At 36.4% G+C, this 13,997-nt stretch overlaps 1 protein-coding gene across 6 annotated transcripts in view; it reads left to right on the forward strand.

Moving 5' to 3' along the window:
* The window catches only part of pik3ap1 (phosphoinositide-3-kinase adaptor protein 1), a 39,683-nt gene extending 33,241 nt beyond the window's left edge, over positions 1-6,442 (forward strand). For all 6 annotated transcript variants that reach the window (XM_015347637.2, XM_015347634.2, XM_015347635.2 and 3 more), the window contains 3 exons: positions 178-248; positions 1,680-1,915; positions 2,722-6,442. In XM_015347637.2, the coding sequence (XP_015203123.2) occupies positions 178-248; positions 1,680-1,915; positions 2,722-2,836 (422 nt within the window). In that variant the 3' untranslated portion in view covers positions 2,837-6,442. The remainder of the gene's footprint in view (positions 1-177; positions 249-1,679; positions 1,916-2,721) is intronic.
* Positions 6,443-13,997: the final 7,555 nt, after the last annotated feature.

Here is a 13,997-nt window from a genome sequence, read left to right on the forward strand (position 1 = left end):
ACATTACTGGAACAGATTCATGCCTGATCCAGGTAGCAGAGACTGAACATGCAAAAACAAAAGATAAGTTGGGTATGCGAAGAGGAGAAGTGCAGGATAAAGAATTGCTGAGCATTTCTGAATATTTTGCATGCACCACGCGATTTAGAACGTTAAGCATGCATTTGTCTCGAGCAGGCAATGAGAGCAACAGATCAAGCACACGCAGCAGTCTGAGCTTCAGCAGTGGAGCAGAAGCAGACAATGAGGTAAGCCTCCAGTGCATCAGTCAGTACAAAACAGGAGGCCGTTTTCAGCTTTGCTGCTTATGTGATTTTGTATATTTAGGTGCACCCACTTGTGGTTATTACTATACTTCTTGTCTTAATTCTGTAGGAATAAGTAGTAGGAAATGACAGTTCTATTCAAGTTTTTTGGTTTTTCTAGGGCATATTCCTATAATTTTATTTTTTAGTGATACAGTACTTCTTTGTTAATTTGTTTTCATTTGTGTAATAATATGTGTAATATTTTTTCCTTTTTATATGTGAAAATTAAGACTTATTGTACATGCTAAATTCCAAGATTGACATGAATGTTATCCCCTTTTGCATAAGGTTTAACCGTGAAAGTAAATATGAATAAATTGTAAATAAAAGTCATTATACACTATGTCCTATAAGGTCAGTATGTCTAATTGCTGACAGCTTAAATAGTTGAATGTGTATTGATATGTTACCATTTATAGTCCATTAATTTCTGAAATGTACTTCTGAAAAGTTTCTGTATAATTTCTTGCATATAAAACAGAAACATGTAATAGTTATTTTATATTACTTGAAAGAAAGAGAAAAATAGTATGTAAGCCCACTGCACAAAATTCTTTAGTTTTCTTCAATAATGCTCCACAAGGAGTTTAAAATGTAAAAATAAATACTAGAAAAGGGAGCCAAGTGTCAGTGAAAACAAAACAGTGGCATTGACATGGGTTAACTATATTTTACAAACAGTGTAGGTTATAACACTACAGGCTACCTGAATGTCAGAGTTCTTCTGGTGTCTCTCACCTTCTGTATGCGTAATTTAATAAATAGCAATACTGCCCTCTACTGTGTCATATTTAAATAGGTCTATAGTCAAACCAGCAGTCATGTCAAGCAAACAGCTACAACAGTGCACATTTGGTTTTTAATATCTGCCTTAATCTCAATGTTTGCCATATTTTTAACATTTAAATTAAAATATTAACATTTTTTTAAATATAAGTAATTTTTACTTTGCTTGATATTCCTCACAAAACACCCCTCATTTCCTTGGGCATGGTGTCCTCGTGTCCATTTAGCATATTAACTGTTTCTTTGTTATCTATTATTATTATTATTAAAATATTTTGTAATGTTTTTGCCTCTTGGTGATTCCTGATTCACGCTGTCTTTATCAGAATCTTGGTCCAGTTAAGCAATCTGTAGAACATTTTCTTCCATTGCAATGTTTTCTTACTCTCTTAATTAAACCATTTAGGCCATGTAGAACAAAATAAACTAATTTTGGAAACATGAAAAGTGTTACTGGTGAAAAGGTAAAGAAAGAAATTAATGTGAAGTGCTTGAGCGAGCAAGTTAAAAATTAACTATTTTTGTGGCGCTTTCTGATCGTCAGATATTTCTGATTTTTCCTGTCAACCTCATCTGATTTTTCAGGATATTTCAGAGAGTTACCCTGGCCCCAGTCCTCCTCCACGTATCCAAGAGGAGGCGCCAGACCTGCCACCACCCCGAGTTCCACGCATCCAAGAGGAGCTACCAGACCTGCCACCACCCCGAGTTCCACGCATCCAAGAGGAGCTACCAGACCTGCCACCACCCCGAGTTCCACGCATCCAAGAGGAGCTACCAGACCTGCCACCACCCCGAATTCCCCCACGGCCCCCTGCCAGGTTGGCCATATCATTGGAACTCCAGTACCAGTTTTTAAAGTCACGGAAACCTTGTCTTTGCCATTACAAGTTCTCAGAGGGCTTTTAGTGTGCAGTATTTTGGGATAGCTGCTATATTGCTTGTAACCTGCATATGAAGCATTATTAATGCATAAACTTTCCTAATCAGCAAAACTTATTTTATAAACAATTAATGCATTTCATGCATGATTATAAGATTTTCTGGTATGTACTTTCTCTGTTTTAGTGGACATTCCAGTTGGAAATACTTAATATAGTAGTATAGTAGTATAGTATATATCAGTTCAGAATATTTCCAATACTCAGTAGTAACTAGTTTATTATGGTTGCTACAGTTTAAGACAGTTTATAGACTTCATGGTAGTCATTCTACTGGTAATTATCAAGGTAACTGGTGAGCAGTTTAAACCAGTTCACACTGGTAAATATCAGTTCATACCATTAGAAACAAGCCACACATTTCTACTGGAACCTACTGCAATTTCCTTTAGGGAGAATTTAATCTGTTTATGCTTCCAACGCTGTCTGTATGCTAGGGGCAGTGACCTACATAGTATTTAGTCGCACTACAAAGTAATTACCAACTGGTATCGTGATATCTTGCGTGGAATTCTGAACCTCTTAATTGCAGTGGGTAACATAATCGGGTCATCTAATTCTGAGTGTTCTGTGTGTTTTGGGAACTATGCAAGTCCTCATTAAAATGTTTTGAGTTTGACTAAGCACATTAATTTTATTCAACATGCTTTGTTTTTTGTGTGCTGACTCAAAATTCCCTGTTTCAGGGTTCCAGAGCGCTCTATCAATGATCGCTATGTCGCCTGTCCCCCTCGTCCAGTCCCACAACTGCCCCCTCGTCAGCCAAGCCCACCTCCGCCTATCCCACGTCGAACACGATAATTGATGGCTCACTGGCCGGCATGGTTCTTCCTCTCAGTGTTGTTTGTGAACTGCTCCCACAAACCCTGAGTTGAGTGGGAATGCAGAGGTGCAGGTGTTGAATAGCCTGATACTTTCTGTGGAGTTAACGTTACATGCGGTTCTTACCCGCAGTAAGTACAATTGGTCTCAGGAATTTGTTCCTGTACTGTTCCCATGTTCGAGGATGAAAATGCTAAATCTGCTTCCATTACATAGAAACCACTTGTTACAGTATATATCAGTCCTTTAAATCCAGGAATTCTAGAACTATGTATCTGATTTTTTTTTCTGTTTTTTTGTCTAACATTTTCATGCATGTCTATGATTTCCATTTTCTTTAGTGGACAAAGTCCAAACTTCCAGCCTGCTGCGCAGAACTTGGATACTAGTCCACACATTTAGTTTTGTTTATTGATTAGGTAATTTTACGATAGTGTACTGTATGCTCTGTGAATTTTTATCTGTGTGTAATATTTTTTTGATTAAACAAATAAGCAGATTGTCTACCAGTCAAAGATTTTAATTCAACAAAAATCACAAAATAATATATTTTATGAGTATGTTACTATTTTTTCAATTAAATCCATCCAGAGTCCTTCTATAATGACAGAGTTGTGTAAAAATTGTATTTAATATAATATATTATTCTCCTTAATTTATATAAAAAACAAAGCAAAAAGTATGACTGTATTTATGTAATCATACTCTTCATAGTCAATATGGAATTTGAAGGAGAAAATGCTGGATTTTGAGTAGTACTCTCTGAATCATATAATATATTAATTCTAAAATATTTTATGGAAAATGTGTTCTTGCACTACTTTGAGTAGGTTACATATAGAGCCCAGTGTTAATGCTTATTAATGCAACTATTATATATGCTATGCATGTTTCATTTATGTTTTCTAAAAATATTTTCTAAACATACAGTGCCTTGCAAAATTATTCAGTGACCAGGATGAGTAACCAGGATATTGTTGATCCATGGACATTCTCTCCCACCTCAGCTTCAGAATTTTGCAATTCTTCCAAAATCACCTCTGGCCTTACGGTAGAACCCCTGACCTTTTTCCTCCTTTTCCAGCTGCTCAGTATGGAGGGATAGATTGATCTAGGCAGTATCTGGGCACATCCTACTTCTTTAATGATCAACTTCACCTTGCTCAAAGAAATATTAAAACAATGTTTTATACCCTTCTCCCGATCTGTCCGTTTATGCAGCTTTATTTCTGACTTGCTTTGGAGGCTTCTTGTTCTTCATGGTTGAATCTTTGCTGGAAATTCACTACATGACTGATGGACCTTAAAGAAATACAGTATGTGTATTTGAAATCATGTTTAACCACTATTATTGCTCACTAAGGCCACTTGACAAATTGTGTGGCTTGTTGAAGTAATTTTATGTACCTAAATTAATTTGGTTTTGTCACAGCAAAGGGTTTAAATACTTATGCAATCATGACTTTTCCATTTTCTTTCATACAGTATTAGTTATGTATTTGATTATTTCTTTTTGTTTTTTGCTTTGAATGTGTTGAGGTTCAGAAAACGTTTGCAAAACACTGTTGTTGTAAGTCTGTGACAAGTTCTGAAACAAAGTTCTAACATTTTAGAAGAGCTGTGTTGTTTTACACTGGAGGAAAATGTTTTAAAAGTTGTTTGATCAGTTTCTGGATATGTTTGGTCATGTAGTTGTGCTTGCCAATCATGTAGAACAATCTGCCTTTGTTTCTTGGTTTAATACAAAACAAAGGTTTCATTCAGCAGTGTTACTACCTTCTAATCTGGTTAGTACTTAAAGTGTATCCCAGTATGATGAGTGCAAACACAGTGCAAAAGACTGTTCTTTGGGTTAAACTGAATATTGCCTTGATTTCTAAAGATTACAAGGCACTCTTCAGGAGACTAGACATTCAACACCATTAACCATTGTGTCCTGATGTTGTGGAGTTTGGTTATTGTGGGCTTATACAATCTAGCATATCTAATTGCCCCTTTAATTCTCTATGTGATTTGTGTCGTGGGGCTCATGGCACATAGTGGCTGCCATGCATCAACTAGATGGGGTCTGTACTTCAGTGGTGGATGAAGTAGATCCCCTCCTATATGTTAAGCACTTTGAGATAAAATCAATAATTAATATTGATTATTATTAATCGCTGGGAACATTTAGCATATTTTCTCAAGTCTAAAAATACGTTTTGTTTGATTTTTCTGTTGTGATATGTAGTAAAACTAGTAAAATAATGTTTGCCTTTCTTTGCCAAAACATTCATGAAGCCAGGGTTATGCATGACATTATTATTATTATTATTTTTGTGTAACAGCTGAAAAAAAAACAGTTAAAGCACAGTACTAAAAATGCCATAAAGTAGTCAGAATGAAATGTACAGTATGTTACATGTCAACACATTCATTTTAGATTTGCATAGAAATTATGTTTTTTTATGTTCTGAGTTAGAAAAGCTGATTCACTGTTTGCACTATGTTTTAAAACAAAGCCACAGAGAGTGATGTGTGGCACAACAAATTCATTGCATAGCATCCTTACAATCATGACTCTGTTCTCGATCAAAAACCTGCTTTAGAGTTGAACAAAAAATGTGATTTATATTAACTTTTTGACAATTTCTTTTGTTTCACTTTTGTCAGATTATTTTGTTTTAATCAGCTAAGTGTTATTTTCAAATATCACAGCACACAGTGTCTAAATATTTTCAAATTAAAAAACAAAAGTCTGGAACATACCAAATAAATAGGATGAGCATTTACTTTTTGGAGCTTATTATCACAAAAATGTATGCATGTATGCTTTTTGTTATCAATTACTATACTTTTTTAGAATTGTATAATTGTACTATAAATTAGTCTTTATAGTATAATAGCATTTATAAGTTGTTACACAAAACTGAAAATGTATTGAGTTCTACTGTATTTTGCAGATGACCTGTTCCCATTGTTAACAAGAAGATGTGTTTTTTTACTTGTTTCATGTTAGTTTTGCCTTGAGATGATAAGATTTCCTTAAAAGGGCGATGTTTGACAACACGGTTATTGTACTTCACATGTGAAAATACCTAAGAATTGATTTTTGGAGATGTACAATGTGTACACAGTACTGAAGATCTTTATATTGTTGTGGCTTCAGCATTAAATACATGCTGTAAATGTTTTTATTTTCTTTGAACTCACTGTTTGATCACCAGAATACTCATGCCCTGAAATACTGAACCACTGCAGAAAATAAACTAGCAGGTTTATCACAAAGCCACAGCTGGAGTGCTCAATTTAAATGTTTTGTAATTATCTATATGGTATCTTACCCATACTCCACATGCTCAAAGACAGAGAATAGAAACACCCAAGTACCAAGAGGTACTAGGAGCAGAATCACTGAAAAACTGCAATTGTTTGTTCTTTGATTATAATTTCACTCATATAACTGAGATCAAATTCAGTGTATACTGTATGTGTATTCACTTATCTTTTTCTTATTATCTGTACGTTTGAAAATAAATGTTTTGATGAAAAATGATGAAAAAATATATTTTTTCAAAATTCCTCCATTAAAATTCTTAAACCTTTGTTTTTGGTACTACTGTCTTTTGTTACCTTGGTGTTTCATTATTGTTCATCTAGTGTTTTAGTTTAATAGCAAGTAAGGCTGGAAGTGGAGTTGCTTTTAACCATTTAAACTGTTTTATCCCCAGACCTAATGTTTCAACAAACAAGGGCTTCGCCCAGAAGACTTGCAGAAATTGTGAAAGGTGAGTCCGTTTAGAGCAGGATGAGGTAAAACTTTATTTGAGATTACAGTTATTATAAGTTTGAAGATCAAGGATAATTGAGCACTTTTATAATTCTGTGTTTTGGAAAGAAAATGACACAACCCCTGTTCAACACTGATGCACTGTTGGTGGCTGTACATTTTCACTGGCAGCGGGTCAATCATGATGGTTTCTGGGAACTTGAGTGACGGTGGGTGTGGCTTGTCCTACCCCACTTGTGCATCTGGTTATTTAAATACCCTGCCTGCTGAAGGCAGTTGAAGGTCAGCAGTGGTAAAATGAGTATTGATCAACCCAGTGAAGCGTGAACTGCATATGGTGTGTCCAGTAGTGTTTCATGCTGATAATCACAATATGTATCTGGTAAATGCATTTGAAGAGTATTTTATTATTATAGGGGTGTTAAACCTGGTGTCCTGGTTAAAACTGCATGGTGAGCTTTATCAGCCCACCTAAAGTTTTCTCTTAATTTAGTTGGTCAAGTATATTTTCACTTCTCTATCCCTGTGCTGTGTGGTTTTGTGCCCTTCAGTGATGGGTGAAATGGTTCCTATGTGTAAATTGGTTTTTGATTCCTTTTGGTGAATGAAACGTGTGGTGTAAATTCAGCCACACCATGCTCTGTCACACTCACGTGTAATGCCACATTACGATATCTACATTGTTATTTAGGAAGATTTATGCTTTAAAGTAGAAGCCCTAGTGTGATGTACTGTACAGTATTTTAGCTTTTTATACTTTGTTTCCACTTTCTCTAGGTGGCCTCTAGGTGGCACTTGGAGACTTAGGATAGGGCAAAGTTAGTGAAGCAAAACAATATGTCTTCATTTATTGTTACACAGCTTAAAATGAGGCATACTATATATATATAATTTCTTTGTGACCATTATCCTATGCTTTGGCTGTTTATGGGGGCATCATGGCTGGTATCATGGCTTACATAGCATAAATATAGCCATTTGAATCTTCAAGTACTGTTGGCTTTTCTCTAATACTTAACAGAAGATGTTTTTATAAATTATATTTAATAATTGTTGTGTATCACTTTTATTTTGTGCCATAGGTATGCAAAGTTAAAACATTCTAACATATCTTAAAGTTAGAACGTTAACATCCATCACTTCCAAACGCAGGACAAAGGTCAGCTGAGTCGGAAATCCCAGCCTGCCACAGCACCACATCCAGCGTATGTGCGACCACCCATCCCATCCATAGACCAACAGTGGCTGGGTTCCAGAGCTACACATTTCTGAAGATGGACAACACACACTTAGAGGGAGAGTGTCAGGATGCCAGCCAATGGCCGTGACGAGCAGCCACACACATGAACCGAGCTATAGTATGTCCAACCAAGGAACCATGGAAGGTTGGGCTGCATTGAGGGACTTAATCCAGGAGTTACAGACAGTGATTGATCCATGTTCAGAGCCATTTAGACGCAGTAGGGATCAGAGAGACAGGTGAATACCAAGCTGTAGGGCATCCGAGAGACAAGAAACACCAAAGAAAGCAGACATTAGAGGACCAACTTGGGGGAAGCCAGAGCCTGTCCCGCAAGCAATAGGTCAAGGCAGGGTACACACTGGACAGGACACCAGTCCATCACAGGGCAGACTGACACAAATACAGACATACACACTCTTCCCAAATGCCAGTTAACATATCAATATAGTTTTGGATTGTGGGAGGAAACCAGAATAACTGCAGGAAACAAACATGAGCATACGGTAGATAGAACTCAATACATATTCAATCCAAATTTATTGTCATTGTACTTACACAGGTGCATAGTATAATGAAAAGTGTTACTCATAAGTCACTCAGGTGCAGTATATAAATAGGACAGAAGATAAGACAATAGACAGTAACACAATAGCAATAACAGTAACGTCTAATAACATAACATAAATAACGTAATCAAGTAATCAAAACTGTGCAAAATTCCGCAAACAAAGAAAATATAACAGGACAAAAACAGTGCAAGGTAATTCTTGGAACAGTGCAAAAATAGTATGGTTAAAAATAGTATGGTTAATTAATAAATATTACAACTGGTACAGTTTTACTGGGCTATCAAGAAATATTACGACCGGTACAGTTTTACTGGGCTATCGAGATATATAGCATCCCAAGTCTGGAATAGAATGCATAAACCCAGTACTGTGAGAGCACAATGCTAACCATTGCATCACTGTGCTACCCTAATAACATTTTAGAAGTTTTGACAAAAATGAAACTGAAACAGTCCAACTGACAATATGTACAGAGACAAAGGGGGAGGAAAAGAAATAGAGTGACAGCAGAGGAAAGAGGCTGTTAAAACAGATAAGGAAGACTCGCCACACCAGACTGAATTTCTGGAGTGGTGCTCTTAACGCATATACAGTATCCAATATACTGTATACAGTAATCTTTTCTATATAGTACTTAATCTTTTCTGATTTGAAAAATGACATGCTAAATTTATTGTGTATTCCAATTAAGAATAAAATTACAATATTTTGTCGTTAAATTGATTTTTATGATTAATTGATTGTTACAAATATGGTCGTCAAATTGTTTAATTAAAGTTAAATTAAAATCTGACATAGAGACGTTGTTCAGAGACATTTGTCCGATAATGAGCTAAAAGAATAGAATTTATCCTTATACTTTATGGAGTTTTTAAATTTGGGTAGTTGTCACATCAAATGTAAATTCAATTTAATTCAATTTAATAGAGCTTTTCACAACAAGGTTGCCCCAAGGCACTTAACAAAGCCGTGTGACAATACATGGCATTACAATACAGAAAAAGAAAATGGAGGAGAGGAACCAAAAGTTCCTGTGTAAGGATTAAAAAAACCTCTAGGGCTTCCGAGGTCAACTGGCTGCCCAACCCCTCTAGGCATGCTAACATTATACAATTCTAAAAAAGTACTTAATGTGGAGTATTAGGTCTTCCATTGTGCCAGTACTCCATGCAGATCTCTGTAGACCAGTAAAACCTCCTAAACAATAGCTACTGTATATCCACGATTTCCCTCTTGGATCCAAGCCAGTGATGCAGCATCCAACTCAGATGGTGTCCAGCCCAGGCACCATCCGGACACGTGGGGAGGAGAATAGGATAGTTTGGTCAGAACAGATGTATCTACCTGGAAGGCCAACACTGAGACAAACAATGCTATGTACAGCAGCACCAGCAGCCATAGTTGCAACAAGCTATGATGTAGCTTGAAGGTGTGAGTAGGCTAGGCTGAAGTAATATATTTTCAGTCTGGATGTAAATCCTTTTGAATGGAAATAAAATACCTTTGCAATGATTCTTAACTGTAGGAACCACACCTTCGATACTGCATTAACATAACAGTTAAATGAGAGCCTTGTGTTTACGATGACGCCTAAGTTATGTGCCGAATTTTTGAGGCAAAATTTTAAACCCTCAGAGTTGAGTGCTGAAGTTATAACAGTCCTATCTGCACTGTTGCCACCAAACAATAAAACCTCAATTTTATCAGAGTTGAGTGACAAAAAGTTTTCACACTACAATGAAGTAGACTTTACTTCATTAATGCAATTAGCTTAAGTGACAATTGACGAGTTGTCGTTAGGTGTAAATGAAATGTATATTTGAGTGTCATCAGCATAGGGATGAAAGTTAATATTATGCTTTCGTATTATCCTACCTAGTGGCAACATGTACAGAGAGAACAATACAGATCTGAGCACTGATCCCTGTGGTACCCCAAATTTGACAGGTGGCAGTGATGAAGCAGTACAAATATTAGAAGTTTGAACATAGTGAAAACGGTTAGTTAAATAGGAGGTAAACCTCTTAAGGACGGTTCCACATACTGTAGGCCAACCTCAGACTCAAGCCCATGTAACAAAATACATTGGTGAACTCTGTCAAAGGCAACACTAAGATCTAGGATCACAAACACTGTTGGGATTCCCTGTGTCAGTTGCTAACAGAATATCATTTACAACTCTTGTTAACGCAGTTTCAGTGCTGTGGCCTGGGCGGAAACCAGATTGGAATTTCTCAAGTATAATAATTGAATACAGATAAGGCTAAAGTTGGGCTATTCTCTCAAGAATTTTAGATAAAAGTGGAACATTTGAGATAGGTCTGTAGTTGTTAAGAACTTGTGGATACCTTAATAATAATAATAATTGCTTACACTTATATAGTGCTTTTCTGGACACTCCACTCAAAGCGCTTTACAGGTAATGGGGACTCCCCTCCACTACCACCAATGTGCAGCATCCACCTGGATGATGCGACAGCAGCCATAGTGCGCCAGAACACTCACCACACATCAGTGGGAGAGCAGAGTAATGTAGCCAATTCATAGAGGGGGATTATAAGGGCCAATGGGAAATTTGGCCAGGACGCCAGGGTTACACCCCTACTCTTTTCAAGAAACACCCTGGGATTTTTAATGACCACAGAGAGTCAGGACCTCAGTTTTACATCTCATCCGAAGGACGGCACCTGTTTACAGTATAGGTTCCCCGTCACTATACTGGGGCATTAGGACCCACATGGACTGCAGGGTGAGCATCCCCTGCTGGCCCCATTAACACCTCTTCCAGCAGCAACATTAGTTTTTCCCAGGAGGTCTCCCATCCAGGTACTGACCAGGCTCACACCTGCTTAGCTTCAGTGGGTTGCCAGTTGTGAGTTGCAGGGTGATATGGCTGCTGGCTATACCTGGTCAGGTACAATGCCTGATGCAAGGGATGTGTTCATCATACTAATTATAGGTCCTGCCAGTACTTTGAGGGAATCTTTAACTTGTTGGGTGGTGATGGGATCTAGCGGACAGGTGGTTGATTGTGCATGTGCATGTGAAGTAAAACTGGACAAATGCCTTATTATTTCAGTAAATTGTATAATCTATGTACAGTACCTGTCTACTATCGATATGAACAAAAATAACCTTTAATTAACTTTTTCTGTTTTTAATCGCTAAATAGAAGAATCACCTAAAGCCTTAAAAAGTCTAAAAAGACAATATGTAATTATGAAAGACTAGTGGATTTTTCTTTCTAAGAAACTTGGTTGCTTTCTTGGCCAACATGCAAGCATATTTAAATTAATATCCATGTTTCATAACAACAAACTTTATTTTACAGACCACCAATGATTTTTTAAGTCTACTTCAAATCTATCTCACAATTTACATTTTGCATATATTTTTTCAGCAGATGTTTCATCTAAAGTGACTTACAATCACATCTGGTTAAGACCCACAGGGTACAAATAACAGTAACCTCACAACAATAAAACCACAAAAATATTAATCTCTAATCTTTCACATATTTTTGTTTCTTCGTCATGGGTAGAAAGCAAAAACAAACTAATTCTTACTATTAACTCATACAGGTAAAAATCTGTACCTGTAGCTGAACATTTGTATCAGTAAAGCATAACTTTGTTTTCATCAGAAGTCTGTAGCTGTACATAGATACAGGAGCAACCATTTTTAGCTGGATTGAAGGAGTTTGAAAAAAATGTTATGAAGTTTTAATTGAGAAGAGGAAATACCAAGCAATTTAAAGTCTTAGACATAGCCCCACAGTAGGCAGTTAATCAGTCAATGTCCAACCTCAGAAAATTGATCAATGTTAAGAACCTAATGATGCATTGACTTCCTCTTTACACTGGACCTTAGCTATTGTGGTAGAGTGGAGAGATTATCTGTGCACATGCATACCCTGTTTGTAAATTCTTGTCAAGAATTATTGGCACCTTGATAACAAAAAAACCTTAATGAACAAAAAAAGGTATAAAATAAACAGCACAAATAATTATATATATTTATCCCCCCAAGAATTGGAAAACTACAGACCTTTTCTTTTTCTAGTACAACTATTTTAAAACAAATGTTCTTCAATGAGTAATACTATTTTTTTTCTCAAAAAACAAAAAATTATTGGATACCGTTTCTAGTACTTGGTGTAACATCCTCTGGCATGAATAACAGCACAAAGCCTTTTCCTATCATGTTAAATAAGGTTGGAAAACACATTGGGAGGGATCTTGGAGTATTCCTCTAGACAGAAATTTGCCAGATCTTTCATGTCCTTATGGACTGCCCTCTTCAATTCAGACCACAGGTTTTCAATGGGCCTTAAGTCCAGAGACTGAGATGGCCATTGCAAAACTCTGATTTTGTTTTCAGTCAACTACTTCTTTGCTGATTTTGAGATGTGTTTAAGGTCATTGCCATGCTGGAAGGTCCCTCTGCGACCAAGTCACAGCTTTCTGACAGTGGTAACCAGGTTTTTGGCCGGTATATCCTGATACTTAGTAGAGTTAATGGTGCCATTGATCTTAACAGGGGCCCCAGGACCAGAGGCAGCAAAATAGTGCCACTACATTAACAATCCACCATATTTCACGGTGGGTATGGGGTTCGTATCCTTGTGTGCATCCCTCTTCTGACCACGACTGATGGTGTGAGTGGCCAAAGATTGGAACCCGGTTCCAATCAAAATCTCAATGGAGACTGGTAATCTCCTGCTGCTTAAATGTTTTTTGTTGTCAGTAAAGGCTTTCATCTAGCAACATCAAATAGCCTATTGTCACAGATGTACCATGTTACATGTTGACACCTACTCTACATTACAATTTCACAAAACCTTAATAATAATTGTATTTATATAGTACTCTTTTCCTGACGGTACATGTCCATTTTGATATGACTGTGTCAATTATATTTAAAGGAATCTTTAAATTTTAAAGATTCTCTGAAGAGAACCAGCCTACTGTATATAACATTTTATTATGTATTGTGATTTTGTCAGAACTGGCAATGATGGAAGCTCCATAACAATAATGTTTATTAACATTTTACCAAACCACTAGATTCATTCAATTGTATTTTTTACACCTGACAGACCTTCAGGATGAAGAATTGCTTTCTCCATTGTGTTTGAATTATTTACTATTTGGTACACATGCAACAAAACTTAAATTAAGTGTTCTTCAAGTTACATAAGCCCAAGGTAACACAGTAAACCTTCCCGGTGAAGAGTAAATAATTAAAAACATGACCATAAGGAAAAAATGAATGTCAATGTTAAATTACATCTGTCGCCTCTAGAATCTTTAGTGTTGTTAATGTGCTGAAGTGGCTACTTTTTTAACAGTGGCTGCCCAACTGTCAATTTTGTACCATTTCTTTATGACTAAAAATTTGAAATAGTTGTCAGTATTTGACACAGTAAACCTCAATACCATATTGTACAGTAGAATTCAGTTCTTATTAGATTATCCAAAAGCTTGGATCTTACCTGTGCTGTATTGACTGAAGACAATAATTAAAAAATATTAATAACCTCCACAGTATAATTTGTCA

The sequence above is a fragment of the Lepisosteus oculatus genome, chromosome 4, assembly GCF_040954835.1.
Source record: "Lepisosteus oculatus isolate fLepOcu1 chromosome 4, fLepOcu1.hap2, whole genome shotgun sequence".
Taxonomy (NCBI): domain Eukaryota; kingdom Metazoa; phylum Chordata; class Actinopteri; order Semionotiformes; family Lepisosteidae; genus Lepisosteus; species Lepisosteus oculatus.